The sequence below is a fragment of the Pinus tabuliformis genome, chromosome X (assembly GCF_031772625.1).
Source record: "Pinus tabuliformis cultivar Carrire ecotype Pingquan chromosome X, CPIR1, whole genome shotgun sequence".
Taxonomy (NCBI): domain Eukaryota; kingdom Viridiplantae; phylum Streptophyta; class Pinopsida; order Pinales; family Pinaceae; genus Pinus; species Pinus tabuliformis.
Window position 1 is genome coordinate 140,890,108 of NC_142308.1, and position 18,470 is coordinate 140,908,577.

The window sequence follows — 18,470 nt, forward strand, 5'->3', positions numbered from 1 at the left end:
AACACAATTGAAGCATTGTGTCAGCCCTCCTGGCCTCTACGTCAACCTCAAACCCCTCTGCGTCAACCCTCTGAGGCATTGCGCAGCCTCTACGGCCTTCTACGTCACTCATGCTGCCCTCTACGTGGATGATACAAGCCCTCCAGCCTCTACGCTAACCCAGCTAGCCTCTGTGTGGCCTGCTTTGGCTTCTGCATCTGCCTCTACGCTGGTCTCTCGGCACTATCTCTGCCTCTTTGTCCAGTACTCACTGCCCCTCGCTGCAAATTGATCACTAATTCGACTTTTCTTAGCAAACCCCGCTCTAGAAAATCGAATCACTGATCACTCTGGTGTGTTCTCCAACTGACCCTCAAGCCTCTTCTTATACTTTTCCTGTTGGTCCTTCAACGGCCAAGATTACATCTCTAATCAATGGCTAAGATTAGATTTGGCTTGATCCATGTCTTTTGGAACCTTCTAACCCAGTTTTACATTAATAACCATTAATATTTTATTTTTCCTAAGTTTAGACTTAGAAACTCCATTAAAAATATTCATTATTTTAATATCTCCCAAACCGGGTAGAATCTGCCCAAACCATTTCTGAGTCTTGGAGATCTCATATGCTTTAGCCTCTCCACCAATTTTCATGGCTAGAGCACATCCGATGCTACCCCAAATCAACAAGATGCACCTCCATAAGATATTATACAAAATGGTCCCCAAAAATCAGAATGAAGATAATCCAAAATTCCTTTACTATTATGACTATCGACGTTAAATTTTTGTCTACATTGTTTTCCATATACACAATGTTTGCAAAATCCAAACTCTACGATTTCAAATTAGGTAGTAATTTGTGATTCATCGGTGCCTGAAGGCCCTTCTAGCTCTTGTGGCCTAATCGTTTATGCCATAGGCAAGTTTCTTCTCATGCCTCCTCAATTACAATCGTTTCCTCATTGACTTGAGTACATCTGGCAATTATATAAAGGTTTCTGATCTTCTTTGCTTTCATAATAACCAGAGTGCCCTTTGAAACTCTCAGCACTCCACCTTGACCTATAAACTTGTAACCTTCCAAGTCCAATACTCCCAAATAAATCAAATTCTTTTTCAAGTCAGGTACATGTCTAACATCGGACAATGTTCTAATTGTACCATCATATATTTTAATTCTGACATTTCCCACCCCAATAGTTTGACAATATACATTATTACCCATAAACACAGAACTACCATTCTTGATATGAAGTGAACCAGTTTCTGTGCGAACTCATGTGATGAGAAGCACCAAAATCTAACAACCAATCTTCATAATGTTGAGAAACATTGCAATTAGACAAAGCTTCATCTATCATACCTAATTCAGCAAACAAAACTTCATCAATCATACCTGACTCGACTTGATTTGCTTCCTTCTTTGGGTTTTCACCGAACTCTTTTCTTTTCCAACAATCTTTCTTCAGATGCCCTATTTTGTTGCAAAACCAGCATTTTCAACAGACAAAACTTCATCAATCATACCTGACTCGACTTGATTTGCTTCCTTCTTTGGGTTTTCACCAGACTCTTTTCTTTTCCAACAGTCTTTCTTGAGATGCCCTATTTTGTTGCAGAACCAGCATTTGGCTTTACACTTCTTGCCTCTTGACTTTGATTTGGAATAACTTGTTGCTTTTTCTCCTCTCTCCCTAGACCTTCCTTCTTTGGGTTTTCGTCGGACTCTTTTCTTTTCCAATAGTCTTTCTTCAGATGCCCTGGTTTGTTGCAGAACCAACATTCGGCTTACACTTCTTGCCTCTTGACGTTGATTTGGAAGAACTTCTTGCTTTTCTCCTCTCTCCCTGGACTGGCCTCTGGATACCATAGCTTCTAGCGTGGAAGTTTTAATACTAGAGTTCCTTTGTACTTCTTCAGATAACAAAGCTCCTACAACATAATCAAATTCTAAAGATTCAGTTGTGCTCAAACTGATAGAAGTCACAAAGTGATCCCAAGACTCAGGCAAGGAGCATAACAAAGTAATGTCTTTATCTTCTTCTTCAAATTTGACATCCATATTAGTCAACTGGCAAATAAGTCTATTACATACGTTTCAATGTTTTGCAATTTTAGTGCCCTCCATTCAGAGGCTATACAACTACCTCTTCAAATAAATTTTGTTGGTCAAAGACTTGGTCCTGTACAGAGTTTCCAATTTACCCCACAAACCTATTGCTAAGGTTTCTTCAACAATGTTGAAATTTGTCAACTGCATAACCTGATGGTACTAAAAGCTCAGGCATCCAAATCCTCTCATTCCAAATTTGTCATGCCAACAAGTTTCTTTCTAACCCCATATAATGCTTTTTACAACCCTTGTTGCACCAACAAATCTCATACCTTCAGTTTCCACAATGCAAAATTGTTTTTACCAGTGAACTTCCACATCAAACTTCGCATTAGTCATTTTGACCATTTCTTCCTACAAGGGCTATTTCAAATTTCTTTTAAACATTAAAAAATTGAGTGGATTCTTTCAAGGTTTCCTTCTCCTAGGGTTTTTCTCCCTTCTAAAATTTCTGCTTTTAGCTAGAGTTTTCCATGAATTTTCTTCTTCTGGTTTTTTCCACTAGGGTTTCTATTTTTTTAAATAACTCCCAGAACTTTAAATATATATTTATGTTCTTTAGAATGCTTTCTTACTAGAAAAACAGAATTCATTCTGTTAAAAACCAGAATTTAAAATTTGTTTTCAATTCTCCAAACAAAAAACCCCACTTCCTTTTGACAGAATTAAAAAATAACAAAAAATTTCTTCAATAGTCTTCAGAAACTTTATTCCAATCTTCTTGTTCATAGAAAAAACAATTCTTCAATGATTACTTTCAGAAGTAAAACCAAAGAAAAAATTTACCCCAACCTAGCAGCTGGATTTCTGCCTAAACCCGACTGGTTTTGCTTCTCCCGTCTGGTTTTCTACTGGTCACAGGGCAACGTTTCCTCAGTCAGCCTGGACACGACTTTTGTCCACAAATAAAGCTTTCTTGCTGAATCTGGTGGTGTTGGAGGCTGCCCTCTTGGATTCGTAAAATACAACAGACTGCCTCACACTATGCTACGACCTAGATCGTTGGCACTACAGCTACCTGACAAGGACAAGATGGGCCCTCTGCATCTTGCCTACACCTCCGCTCCGAGACTCCTTTTTTGCATGCTTCAGTGGTTCCAGAAAACGACGGCTCCACTCAACGGTCTCTTCAATCCAGCAGTCTTTTCAATCAGCCTGCGGCCCACTCAAATTGATTTTTACTAGACAGGGCGGCGGCTCCCTGCGGCCCTATAATCTTTTTGAAACGGCTGGTTTCAAATACGTCAGCGTCAAATAGACTCCTCAAAAGATTAATCAGGTCGACTTCTTCACTTATTCAGTGACAATTGCAACTGGGATGATAACAAACTGAGAACCAATCGCTGACCGGTTCTTTCCACGGGCTTCTTTCTTCCTCTCAGATTCTTCTCGGGCCTCTATAGGATCTTACTGGGTGCTCTGATACCACTTGTTGTTCATTAGAGCCTATAAATTTTATAAACAAGAAAGAAAATGTATAGAACAAACAAACACAAAATTCACACAAGTAGACACGGAATTTTTACATGGTAAAAACCCTGACAGTATGACAAGGAAACCTCCACGAGACAAGGGATTGGAATTCTTATTACTCAAGGTCAAAAAATGACTCTCCAACAATACATGAAGCCTCTCAGGCAACATCATTTTAATATGAAGGTTGTGTTACATAACTTCCTATCGTTACGCAATTGTTTGAATGGTAAAGCCAGATTTCCTGAGATAATTACCCTTTTAACAATCTTTAATTGTTGTCAATCTTAACACAGGGTTCCCTGTTTGATGTGGTCTGCCCCATTCATATGGCACAAATTTCAAAGGGATAAGGCCAGGTGTGAGTCATGGGCAATTTTGGTGGAAAAGCCATTCCTTAACTCTGATACCTAAGTTAAATGAAGTTTAGAATATTTTTTGAGAAATGCATCATATATTACTCCATGGATCAAAGATTTACAACATGAAAGTTGAAACATGGAGAGTTACAGCAATCTAAAAACAGGATTACAAGAAAACTCCCATCATGTAAAGCCAAAAATGCTAGCATATGAGTTCCAATAAGAAGGTTGTCAAAATCTTTACAGGAGAAACTGAATTTGACTTCAACAAGCAAAGCCAATTCCTCAAAAGCCTCATTTTCCTAAGCTGAGAGAATAGTTCCTCATAGAAAGTAGTATGGCATGGGTTTTTCCACAGAAAACCAATATCAGACAGCCCAACTATGTGCCAAAAATCTACCCTTAAGCCCTTAGGGCATGTTTCTTGAAGCACTTCCTATATGTATGGCACGAACATCCAAAAATGTAAAGACAAATACCGAAAAATATAATGTTAAGTTATGGTATGTTTTATGCTTAGAGCAGTTTACTTCTTTTTATTATTATTATCCACAGATTAGCAATCACATGTACATAAAGTAAAGTGCAGATATAAAATTAAACGATCAACAAAAAACAAGCCAAGACAAGAGACACAAGATGTGGCGGCTAGCCAGGGACAAACCCCAATATGGGGAAACCCTTTGATCAAATCTTTTTTTATCTTCAATAATTCAGCAGAGAGAAATAGTACATAAATCTGATTTACAGCAGCAGTAGCAAACCCTAGATCAACCCTCAACTAGGACAGACAATATCTTGCAAACCGACCATCGGATCGGCTGGATTTCTTCACCAAAAAATGCGGCCTTCTGAGGAGAGTCAGTTCCACCTACAACGCAATTCTGAGAGAGTCTGATGGTCAACGCTAGTCAAACTTTCGATCTGCAGTTGCAGCCCTAAATCTACGTCCTTCCTTCCACACGTGTGAGAGAAGAGCCCCTTTCTGCGCAGGAGAGAGAGAGAGATGTGATGAGAGAGTGTGTCCAAATGAGGAAAAGACCTCCTGTATTTATATACAAATGTTGATGATTGAATAGATGCAACTGTTGGGCTTCTGAGCCTACATGAATTGCTAGTCGACTTGATAATTATTCCATAATCAAAATAAATTCATATCTCCATAAATACTTATCGGACTCGGATGATCTTTAGATCAATCCTACACCTCTCGACGAGAGGAATCTAATAAAAATATTATCAGCCATGAATAAGATGACCCATATGGAGTTTGGCCCTAGTTGCCAATTTTAACACTCCCTCTCAACTAGGGAGAACTCCATTTGTAATTTGTCTGTTAGTCGCTACTATTCATCCATCAAATGCACTACCCTGTACAACTTGACCCCTGCTCTGCTCTGTTCTGTTTTGCCCTGTTCTGATCTGCTTTGTCCGAATTATGAAGAATTATGAAGAAGAAGAAATGATCAAGGATGTATCATACTAACTCAAAGTCAGTCTCAGAGTGTGAACCACTGGTCCCAGACCAGTCCTCAACCGGCCCGAAGTCAGTGTCATAGTGGGTACAACTCCTACTACTGGTCCCAGACCAGTATCATCCTCCACTGACTCAAGGTCAATCTCAGAGTGTGTACCACTAGTCCCAGACCAGTCCTCAACTGACCCGAAGTCAGTGTCATAGTGGGTACAACTCCTACCACTGGTCCCAGACCAGTATCATTGATCCCAGATCAATGAAGGTCATCCTAGCATAGGGAGTATGGTAGATACAGCGATGGGTCCATCGGTACTACTATGGTCCCTATCCTCATTTCCCTGCTCATTGATCAGATGAGAGGTACTTCCCATGAGTCCCAGACTGCATGGGTAGGATGCCTCGACAGGAGAACTAATCAATCCTGTCCACAGGAGAGCGAATCATCCTATCCCACAAGAGAGCGAATCATCTTGTCCCACAAGAGAGCGAATCATCTTGTCCACAGGAGAGCGAATCATCCTGTCCACAATCGCCATGGAGAACACATCATCCAAGCCTCACGGGAGAACTAATAATCTTGCTACACAATCGTCATGGAGAACACATCATCCAGATCTCACAGGAGAACTAATCATCCTGCTACATAATCGTCATGGAGAACACATCATCCAGACCTCAGGAGAACTAATCATCCTGCTACATAGTCGCCACGGGGTGTCACAGGGAAAGTTTTGATTCTTTTACACTGTACACGTACACCACCAGGGGATGGTGAGTCACCCTGTGGTCATATGTCGCTCCAAGAAGTACCCCGCGCCCCCCCGAAGCTGCCAGAGCTCAATACATCATATAGGACCCTCATCAGAGGGTCTTTGAACAACACCAAGCTAGTCTCGGAAAGTCAGGAATTTGACCTTCCCTTAGGGCTTTGTCAGAATGTCGGTGACCTATTCATCTATACCGATATGTTGGAGCCTTATTGTTCCTCGCTGCACCATATCTCGAATATAGTGGTACCTGATATCGATATGCTTGTAGCGATCATGAAATATGGGATTCTCTGACAAACAAATCCCACTTTGGTTGTCACATAGGATCACAGTGGTATCCAATGTAAACCCAAACAGCTCACTGAAGAGCTTTCGCAACCAGACTACCTCACAGGAGGCCATGCTAGCAACAATATACTCTGCCTCGGCGGTGCTCAAAGCCACCGACTTCTGCTTCCTACTCATCCAGGATATCGAAGTAGATCCCAACGAGAAACAGCACCCGGAAGTGCTCTTACGATCCACCGCACTGTCTACCCAATTAGCAGTGTATCCAAGTAGTCTCACATCTTCGGCAGTGTATTTTAACCCATATGTAATTGTGCCACGAAGATATCTTAACAGATTCTTGGCACCAATCCAATGTATGTGGTGAGGTTCAACCAAATGTTGACTTAATGTGTTGACTGCAAATCATATATCTGGACAGGAGTTCACTAAGAACATTAATGCTCCGACGAGTTGCCGATACTCAGTGGCATTTCGTAAAACAAGTCCAACAGCACTATCGCTTAACTTCTTGAAGTCAAGCTCCATTGGGGTAGTTATAGACTTGCAGTCCACCATACCGAATCTTTCCAATATCTTCACCACATATTTTCCTTGAGATAGGAAAATTTCCCCTAGCTTTTGCCACACTTCAAGTCCTAGGAAATAGTGCATCAGTCCTAGGTACTTCATTTCAAATTCAAAAGCCAACTCCCTCTTACATTTGTGAATGAGAGGGTTTGCACTTGTTATAAAGAGGTCATCCACATACAACATTAATATGAGAGGTTTGTCATCTTCAACCTTAAAGTAAAGGTTAGGATCGCCTTCAATCCTAGTGAATCCCAGCTTCATCAAGTAGTTATCGATCCTCTCATACCATGCTCAGGGTGCTTGCTTCAGCCCATAGAGAGCCTTCTTCAACCTGCATACATGAGATTTTCGATCATACATCTCAAATCCTTCGGGTTGCTCCATAGAGACCTCTTCTTTGATCGAACCATGCAAGAACGCGGTCTTGACATCCATCTGATGTAGGTTCCATCCTTGTGAAGCCGCAAGGGCTATGATCGAGCGGATGGTGGTATATCTGGCAACAGGTGCAAATATCTCGTCATAGTCTATACCTTCCTTCTGGGAGAAGCCACGAGTGACAAAACGAGCCTTATACTTTTCCGTACTTCCATCTACTGCATGCTTTATCTTGTAAAGCCATTTAGAAGTGACAATTGTCTTGTCCTGGGGTCTAGGAACTACTTCCCAGACATCATTCTTCATAATAGACTCATATTCTTCGGTCATAGCATCCTTCCATACTTGATGCTTGACGGCATCTGAGAATGATGAAGGCTCATTTTGTATGATCGTGCTCATGATGGTCAGGTATCCCTGATACCTATTAGGTTTCTTACTTTCACGGAAGGTTCCTCGAGGTGCAGTGTGTCCTTCAGCGTCATTGAGTAGCCCCCTAAGCCAAGAGGGCCTCTTCCTAGAAGAGGAAGGCTCAGGTGGATCAATAGGATCCATGGGTTCATCCACATCGGGCATTGTTACATCATATTTTTCTTTCGGTTCCCTGGTGTCAACTTCTTGAGAGCTCCTCAAAGTAGGAAGATTGTCCACCTTGCTAGGAGCCATATCTTCGTCAAAGGTGACATCATGACTAATCATGATTTCCCTTTGACAGGCTACATAGATTCTATAGCCCTTAGTATTTTCACCATAGCCCACGAAGATTCCTTTCTTTCCAGATGCACCCAATTTATTCATTTTCTCTTTCGGCACATGAAAATATACAGAGCTTCCAAAAATTCTAAAATGAGATATGTCAAGTTTCTTACCGGTGAACATTTCTTCAGGAGTCTTAGAACCCAATGCTTGATGAGGGCATCGGTTTTGTACATATACAGCGGTGTTTGCAGCTTCGGCCCATAGAAACTTCGGAAGCCTTTGATCAGGGAGCATGGCACGGACAACATCCACAATCGTACGGTTCTTCCTTTCCACCACACCATTCTGTTCAGGAGTATATGGTGTAGTAGTCTCCCTCTTAATGCCAGCCTCTTTACAAAAGTCATGAAACTCTTAGATTCATATTCAGTCCCATTATCAGTCCTTAAGATCTTGATCTTCTTTTCGGTTTGATTCTCGATCAAGGCTTTGAAGGGTCAAAACCAAGAGAACACTTCATCCTTCTTTTTCAAGAAGTATATCCAAGTCTTTCGAGAATAGTCATCTGTAAAAATAAGGCAATACGATCTATCTCATGCTCCTTGTAATAGCTCTCATGCTCCTTGTAACTCCTCTGTCTGTCTGCCATATTCCTTTACCTGCGCCCTTTGTCAGATAGAAGGTGTCTGTCCATGAATGTTTGTTGTTCTGCCATATTCCATTTATAAGAACTGCGCCTACCATTAAACCGTCGCCTGAAAGAAAAGTGGTGGTCGAGAGTGTCGTTGTGGTTCGAGCTGCAGAAACCGGGTATCGCAGTGCGGTTTGGCAGTTAGGGTCGCTGTCGATTAGACATCCTCTGTGCCACGGAGTTTGCATTCTCCGGTGTCATTCGAGACGGGACGTAAAGTTGCTGGAGGATTCGAATAACCGCTCGCCTGTCTGTCCATGAATGTTTGTTGTTCTTCCATATTCGATTTATAAGAACTGCGCCTACCATTAAATCGTTGCCTGAAAGAAAAGTGGTGGTCGAGAGTGTCGTTGTGGTTCGAGCTGCAGAAACCGGGTATCGCAGTGCGGTTTGGCAGTCAGGGTCGCTGTCGATTAGGCATCCTCTGCGCCACGGAGTTTGCATTCTCCGGTGTCATTCGAGACGGGACGTAAAGTTGCTGGAGGATTCGAATAACCGCTCGCCTGGCTTGTCTTTGTCTGGCTCAGGCCATTAACGGCTTTATTCTTGTTTCTGTCATTGTTTATTTATTTCAAAGATCTTGAAAAGCTAAGCCTCGGCTGGCCTGGATTGCTTGGAGGACTGTTGAGTTGTATATGAAACGATTCACTATTGAAGCGTGGGGATCCGAGCAAGAAAACAATGTTTTCGATTGCTTACTTCCGAGCTCATTTGCGCCTCCTGGGGCGTATGACTGCCGATTGTAGTTGCAAATAACCTTGTCTCAATGTATATGCAAATAACCTTGTGCGTATAGCGTATCTCTCTACATTTTGATGGTCGTAGCATGTCCTTTTTTAAGGTTGGTTTGATAGATTGAAAGACTATTAACTACAGATTGATATATTGTATGACTGCCATTGCTGGGAATTGGAGAAGAGCTGTGGGTGATGCGCGCCATAAAAAGGATTTTTGTATCTTGGTTTACAAGATGCAAAGATAGTATCCTCTGAATGCCATTTTGGAGGATCTCTTAGTTCTCTGGAAACTAAATTTGGAGAAGCGCTTAAGCTTTTTGCAGTTTTGTGGCGTATTTCATGTGGCTTAAAATCAGAGATACATCTGTCTCAAATTATTCTAAATATTTCTCTGTATGACACAATATCTAAGAGTCCAAATACGTCTAGACTACATTCTTCAGTTTTTCTTTGGTGAACGTAGCGTTGTTGAGGGTATTTTATACTGCCATATTTTGTGCTTTAACATTGTGCAGAAGCATGCAAATTGATATTTGAATCTGATGTCCCATTATATCATAACTATATTTTTTTTCCCATTAAGAATAAAAGTTTTGCAGCCAAAATTTTATTTGCTACAGTATGCATTCAATCATATATCCATGGTGGGAATAGTTCTCACTGGCAAGGAGAACTATCCTGAATGGTCCCGGATGATAAAACACACCCTCATCTTCAATGAGTTGTGGAAAGGAGTGTGTGTCGGAGAAGGAGACAATGACCCAGTACAGCCTACCTCAGACAAAGAGCTCGTCATTTGGGAAAACAAGAACAGCAAAGCTTATGCATTAATCGCAGCATCTGTAAATGAAGAGGTGAGTCTCCATATTTCGTCATATTCAACTGCCTTTGAAGCCTTACAAAAGTTGAAAGAACTCTATGACTCACATTCTGCACTTGAAGTTGTTCAACTCATGATTAAACTCTTCACTCTTGAACTGCAAAATAAAGATCCTCTTGCTCTTGCATCTGAAGTAAAGTCTATAATGCATGATATCAAATCTACTAAGGTTGAATTGGATATTCCTCTTATTGCTTTTCTCAAGGCACTTTATCCTACTTACTCCAAGTATCTTGAGTCATTGCAAGCTAATGGAAATCTCAAAGATATAACCTTTGACTCTCTTGTGAAAAAGTTTGCTGAAAGAGAAAAAGCTTTTGGAAAGAAGACAACCCCTGAATCTTTTGAAGAGATTGTGTGCCTTGCTCATAAAGAAAAGCATCCTGCTCAAGATTCTACAAGAGGAAGAGGTGGACGAAGAGGAAGAGAAAGATATTTCAGAGGCAGGGGGGCAAACATTCTCAAGGAGAAAAGGCAAATTTGCACTGCATTCGCTGCAAAAGAAATGGATCACATGATGCCTCTACATGCAAGCTACCATGGGACAAAATTGTGCAGAAAAAAAACCAACAAAAAGGTAAAACTGATGATACAGACAAAGGTAAAGCACCTGAATCTGCTCACTATGTTGAGGCACAATGTAACATTGGAGTAAATGAAGATTTGTTTAATGCTTCACTTGCTTCATGGAAAAATGATTGGTTGCTTGATTCAGGAGCAACTTGCCACATGACTCATAGAAGAGATTTTTTTGAAGATTTCACTGACAATGTTGATGGAGCAGTATACTTTGCAGATCAATCAAAAATCAAGCCATCAGGGCTTGGCACAATCAAGCTTAAACTGCCTGGTCTTCTAGACTTTCTTCTAGATCACGTTCTATATCATCCACAGCTCAAGAGAAACTTGTTGTCCTTGGTCCACATCTGCCAGCAAGGTCACTCCATTCATATGTTTGATGGCAAGCTTGAGGTAAGAAAAGCATCTGACCACTCACTTGTCATGAGGGGAATAGAAGAAGAAAGGCTTCTCAAACTGCAAGGAACCTCTGCTGATGCACAACATTTCTCATACAATGCTCATCATGAAGAAGGTACACTTCCATCAAATTTATTATGGCATGCTAGATTTGGACATTTGAACTATGACAATCTCTGCTTATTGAAGAAAAATGGTGTTGCTGGTTTGCCTACAATTCCTAGGAAACTTAAGCAATGTGATGCTTGCATTCTAGGAAAGCATAGCAAACAGTCTCTTCATGATTCACATTCAAGAGCACATAAGAAGCTTGAACTCATTCATTCAGATTTATGTGGTCCAATGCCTGTTCCTTCTGCAAATGGAAATAAATTTATCATGACATTTATTGATGACTACACCAGAATGTGTTGGGTTTATTTATTGAAGTAAAAATCTGATGTTTTTCAAACATTCAAGAATTTTCATAAATGGATTGAAAATGATGCACAATCTCATATTGGGTATATTCGCACTTATAATGGAAAAGAATACACATCAAATGAATTTGAAAACTATCTTCGCCAACATGGGATCAAACATCAAACAATTGTGCCTTATAATCCCCAACAGAATGGTGTAGCTGAAAGAATGAATAGGACAATCTTAAATATGGTACGATCCATGCTTTCAAAAATGTAAAGATAATGTTTTGGGCTGATGCTATTCTATGTGCTGCATATATAAAGAATAGATGTCCATCTAATGCTATAAGAAACAAGACTCCATATGAAATGTGGTATGGACATGTTCCTTCGGTAAAGCATCTCAGGGTCTTTGGTTCCACCTGTTATGCTTTGATACCAAAGGTACATAGAAACAAACTTGGTGCTAGAAGTCGTAAGTGTATCTTCCTGGGGTATTCAAACACGTCTAAGCATATCGACTCTATGATGAAGTAAATAAGAAATTTGTTGTATCTAGAGATGTAATTTTCCTTGAATCATCCAAAACTGACAATGTTGTTGAGTGGCAACTTGATCGCTTGGATAGATTCGCAAAAGCAAAATCATTTCAAGAATTTGATAATCAGCTTCCACATCTTGAAGGGGGGATTCCTATACTAGATCAACATGTGGAATCTTCTTCTGAAGAACACTCTCCCCCGCATGAAACTCCAACAACGGATGATGTTTTAAGTGATGTAATTGATAGAATTGGGAGACTCAATCTTGATTCAATCCCAACTCAATCAACGGAGCAGCCTGGACCATCTTAGAAAGGTCCCCCAAAGTGGTTGACAAAGACACTTGAAAGTGTTCATCCTGATGAAGTTGGAAAGACACGAACCAGAAATTCAAACCAGCAAAATGGAGATGATGTAGATGACTCTAATTCACCTGTTGATATGGATGTTTCTTATGATTGTGAATTGAACTTGTCTACAGATTTTGAACCAACTTCCTTCAAAAAAGCTGCTTCTCATGATGAATGGAAAGAAGCAATGCAAAAGGAGTATGATGCCCTCATAAAGAACGACACTTGGAAGCTGGTTGATCCTCCATTTGGAACCAAACCAATTGGCTGCAAGTGGGTCTACAAGAACAAGTATAAAGTTGATGGCTCACTTGACAAACACAAAGCTAGGCTTGTGGCAAAAGGTTTTGCACAGAAAGAAGGGGTCGATTATGAGAAGACTTTTGCCCCCACAGCAAAATGGGTTACCATCCGGACACTTTTTGCACTAGCGGCTCAGAACGGTTGGAAAGTCCATCAAATGGATGTAAAAACTGCTTTCTTGAATGGAGATTTAAAAGAAAATGTTTTTATGTCCCAGCTTGAAGGATTTGCTGCGAAAAGACATGAACATAAAGTATTGAAGTCCTTGTATGGCCTCAAACAAGCACCGCGAGCCTGGTATGAAAAACTAACTGAGCATCTTCTAAAACTCAATTTCAATCATTTTGATCTCGATGATGCAACTTTATTTGTCAAGAAAGTTGGCAAAACAGTTGTATATCTTGTGGTATATGTAGATGATCTTTTAATGACAGGGAACAATGAAAGCTACATTGCATCCATAAAGAAGGAATTGGGGAAAAGTTTTGAAATGACTGATTTGGGCTATGTTCATTATTATCTTGGCATTGAAGTAACCCAACATCCAAAGTCCATATTTCTTTCTCAAAAGAAATACATTGGAGATTTGTTGAACAGATTTGGCATGACAGAGTGCAATCCTCTTACTACTCCAATGGAACAAAACTTAAAGCTCACATCTATTGAAGGAAAGGAATTTGAGGATGCAACAAAGTATAGACAGCTTGTAGGAAGTCTCAACTACCTAACTACTACCAGACCAGACATTTCATTTGTTGTTGGAATCCTCTCCAGGTTTATGCAAAAGCCTTGTGAGGGACATTGGTCTGCTGCAAAAAAAGTTCTAAGGTACTTGAAGGGAACTCAAGACTTTGGAATCAAGTATACACAGGTGGACGACTTCAGCTTGATTGGATACTCTGATTCAGACTTCGATGGAGACAAAGAAACTGGAGTATCTACTTTAGGATCAAGAGCTGTTTCCTGGAGATCACGCAAACAATCAGTTCCAGCAGATTCCACAACAGAAGCAGAATACGTGGCAGCAACTGAAGCAACAAAAGAAATTGTGGCTCAGGAAAATTCTTGAAGATTTGCAGGTAAAACAAGTACAATCAACTCCACTCATGATTGATAATACCTCTGCAATAAAGTTGGCCAAGAACCCAAAGTTCCATGATCGAACGAAGCACATCAATATTAAATATCATCTGATTCGACATCATGTTGAGGCCAAAACAATCCATCTCCGTCATTGTTCCACAAATGAGCAAATTGCAGACATCTTCACCAAAGCACTTGGGAGGGAAAAGCTTGAACGATTCAGAATGATGCTTGGAATCACCAACATCCCTTCATATTAAAGGGGGGAATGTTGACACCTAATCCTTGTGATTGGGTGAATTATTGTAAATAGATAGACAGGAATATGAACACTCATCGGGAAACGAACTGAACAGTCTCTCCCTCATGTATATAATGAGGACCTACCTGATGGAATAATACAGTGAATTAATTTCTGCCCAAGGAGTTATTGCCTGCCCTGACAGAGATGTCTGAGTGAACCAACTGTAATATATCAGAGGTCTTGCTTTGGCTTGAGGGGAATGGTTCCCTTTTGAGCTTTCCTTCGGCACATCCCAGACATATACCTTCTTTCTCTACTCGGAATTTGGGCATCCCTGTCACCATTTGTCTTACATCGGGTAGAGCTTTATAATGAAGGTGTGCAAACCTCCGATGCCAAAGTTCGAACTGAAGAGATGTGTCACAAGACATGACACCTAGCGGACTTCCACCAACCTGATATAATGAATCAACTCGAAACCCAAGAGTGAAGGCAATTTTAACATTGATTTTTCCATACACGTACCTTGCCATCACTGAAGGTCACCTTGTAGCCTTTGTCTTCCATTGTTGAGATGGACACCAGGTTCTTTTTGAGGTTAGGTACATATAATACATCCTGTAAGTGGATCGTATTACCTTGATTCAATTTAAGAGAGACATTGCCTACACCTTTCACGGGATATTTCAAATTATCTCCAAGGACAATTTCCAGATTAGTTTCTTTCTCTATCAGATTATGGAGAACTTCTTTGTAACTAGTGAAGTGCCTTGAGGCACCACTATCAATAAGCCAAATTCCCAGCGAGTCCGAACGAGCAGAGGTAGATAGAGCAGATGGTAGATAATATTCATCCTGCTTATTGTCAACAGTGTTAGATTCATACCTGGAATTTCTAGCCTACTTGAATGTTTGTTCTCTTCCTTGATTTCCAGCACTCCTTTTACCTCTGCTATTAGATTTTCCATTCCTTTGATTGCCATGAGAGGGATTTTGATCATCGTCCCGGTGTGAGTCCCTTCTATCAGGGCACTCCCTTGCATAGTGACCTGCTTTATCGCAAATGTAACATCGTCCTTTTCTTCCACCCTTAGGTCCAACCTTTCTTTTTGATTTAGTCCCGGAATTATTTCTTTTCTTAGCATGAGAAGAAAAGGCAGCAGGAGGACCTTTAGGCATGGGCATTTCTTGCTCTTCTATCCTTGTTTCTTCTTGAATGCATCTTGCCATTAATTCCTCGAAACCAGGAATTACATTATTGTTGAGAAGAGTAGTCCTGAACACGTACCATTCGGATGGTAATCCTCCAAGAGTCGTGAGTGCCATTTCCCTATCAGTAATAATCTCCCCAATAGATAGGAGATCGTTCCTGATCTCGGTGATTCTTAAGAAGTATGCTTGCATACTCTCATCTTTGCCCTTCTTAATTTCCTTCAGCTTATTTCTAAGAAACAAGACTTGATTTGCATCATTAACTTTAAATAAACTCACTAGTCTATCGTAGATTTCCTTGGAGGTGTTCAGGTCGGAGATGTAGGCCACCAAGCGCTTGTCGATAGAGTCCCGGATGATCTTCTTTGTTTTGACTTCACCGGTTTTCCATTTGTCCCTGGCAGCAACAAGTGCATTTGATGGAGGCTCAACAATATTGCCTCTCACATGGTCCAACACTCCTTGATCTTCTAAGGTTAGATCGAGAGACATCTTCCATCCGTGATAGTCAGCTTCTCACGGAGCTTGTCTTCGACAAGGAAGAGTGTTGAGGACCCCATAGTTCTTTTAGGATAGCCTTGCCAATATTCTCTTCCGTGATCGCTCTTGCTCTTGCTCAGGCTTTGTCTTCACCTCGGCTCTGATACCATGTTAAGTTATGGTATGTCTTCTTTTTATTATTATTATCCACAGATTAGCAATCACATGTACATAAAATAAAGTGCAGATAGAACATTAAACGATCGACAGAAAACAAGCCAAGACAAGAGACACAAGATGTGGCGGCTAGCCAAGGACAAACCCTAATATTGGGAAACCCCTTGATCAAATATTCTTTTATCTTCAATAATTCAGCAGAGAGAAATAGTACATAAATCTGATTAACATCAGCAGCAGCAAACCCTAGATCAGCCCTCAACTAGGGCAGACAATATCTTGCAAACCGACCATCAGATCGGCTTGATTCCTTCACCAAAAAATGTGGCCTTCTGAGGAGAGTCAATTCCACCTACAGCGCAGTTCTGAGAGAGAGTCTGATGGTCAACTCTAGTCAAACTTCCGATCTGCAGTTGCAACCCTAAATCTGCGTCCTTCCTTCCACATGTGTGAGAGAAGAGTCCATTTTTGCGCAGTAGAAGAAAAGCCTCTTTTCTGCGCAAGAGAGAGAGAGAGAGAGAGAGAGAGATGTGATGAGAGAGTGTGTCCAAATGAGGAAAAGACCTCTTGTATTTATATATAAATGTTGATGATTGAATAGATGCGACTGTTGGGCTTCTGAGCCTACATGAGTTGCTGGTCGGCTTGATAATTATTCCATAATCAAAATAAATTCATATCCCCATAAATACTTATCGGAATCGGATGATCTTTAGATCAATCCTACACCTCTCGACGAAAGGAATCTAATAAAAATATTATCAGCCATGAATAAAATGACCCATATGGAGTTTGGCCTTAGTTGCCAATTTTAACAAAGATTTACAGCATGAAAGTTGAAACATGGAGTTACAGCAATCTAAAAACAGGGTTACAAGAAAACTCCCATCATGTAAAGCCAAAAATGCTGGCATATGAGTTCCAATGAGAAGGTTGTCAAAATCTTTACAGGAGAAACTGAATTTGACTTCAACAAGCAAAGCCAATTCCTCAAAAGCCTCGATTTTCCTGAGCTGAGGGAATAGTTCCTCATAAAAAGTAGTATGGCATGGGTTTTTCCACAGAAAACCGATATCAGACAGCCCAACTATGTGCCAGAAATCTACCCTTGAGCCCTCAGGGCATGTTTCTTGAAGCACTTCCTATATATATGGCACGAACATCCAGAAATGTAAAGACAGATACCGAAAAATATAATGGCAGTAAATTGGCTCTGTTAACATCTACAACAGAAAGTGAATAATTTGGGATGTAAGTCCACCCATTTCCCTTCAGACATACGAATAATGAAAGTAAAATTATTTCTCTGACATTAACAAACATGGTTCAATTGCAAAAGTTGCTTGGTGTTCCAATGTTTACAAGAATGAAACCTTTTTACACTATTTTTCAAACATTAAAACCAAATCTGTACTAAAAAAATTCACAAACAAGAAATGACAGGAACCCATCTGCAACTCAGTTTTATCAGAAGAAGCAGGACAGCTGATCTTACAATATTTGAAGCATTCCTCTTCCCACCCAATACTCCAGAATCTGCATTCAAACAAACCCCATTAGCTGACAACATAAAATACTCACAACAGAAGTAAATCGTAACAACTTGAATCACTCTTTATTAAATTTTGATCAAAATTGACTTTTGTTTCATTCTAAAAAAACAGGCCCTGTACAGTATAGACCAGACGGGTCTCAAAAGGGCATTAAAAGATAAACATAAACAAACAGGGGTCCATATTTGGATGGCATTCGCCATTCGCCAAGCAATCTTAAATGAAGAAACCCATAAATTGCACAAGTGAGGTTTGCCGCGGGGACAACACAGGTTCGATAACTTACTATCCAGAACTTCTGAATCCGCTCCCATTCAGTCTCCGCGACCACAACAAATAACGCAATAAGCACTGCATAACACCGGAGGATGCCATCAAAGATCTGCACAATGACACATTAAAATTAAAGTAAATATTTTAAGCTTTGCACTGAAAAAAATGAGGTTCATTCTACAGCTTAGTTGCCTAATAGGGAGTAATTCATCAACTCATATATGTGTATCCAGTGTCCACAATGCATTAGCTACACAATTGAAGATCGGCAATGGATCGAATACATTAAAAGTGAGCACTAACACAGACCTATCTACACCCAGACCGATATGCACCTCAAGGTCCCAAGACTTGATCATGTATATCTCTAGTTCACACAATTAAATCTAAATGATGCATTTATTCGATGGGCACTAACACAGACTTAATACACTCCTCAAAGTTGCCA

General features: G+C 40.4%; 1 protein-coding gene across 1 annotated transcript in view; it reads right to left on the bottom strand.

The window, feature by feature from the left end:
* Positions 1 to 18,470, bottom strand: part of LOC149138855 (vacuole protein) — a 40,142-nt gene that overhangs the window by 19,096 nt on the left and 2,576 nt on the right. The window contains exons 2-3 of the mRNA XM_089446859.1: positions 18,036 to 18,131; positions 17,692 to 17,732 (exon numbers count right to left, since the gene is read on the bottom strand). Coding sequence (XP_089302985.1) covers positions 17,692 to 17,732; positions 18,036 to 18,131 — 137 coding nt within the window. The remainder of the gene's footprint in view (positions 1 to 17,691; positions 17,733 to 18,035; positions 18,132 to 18,470) is intronic.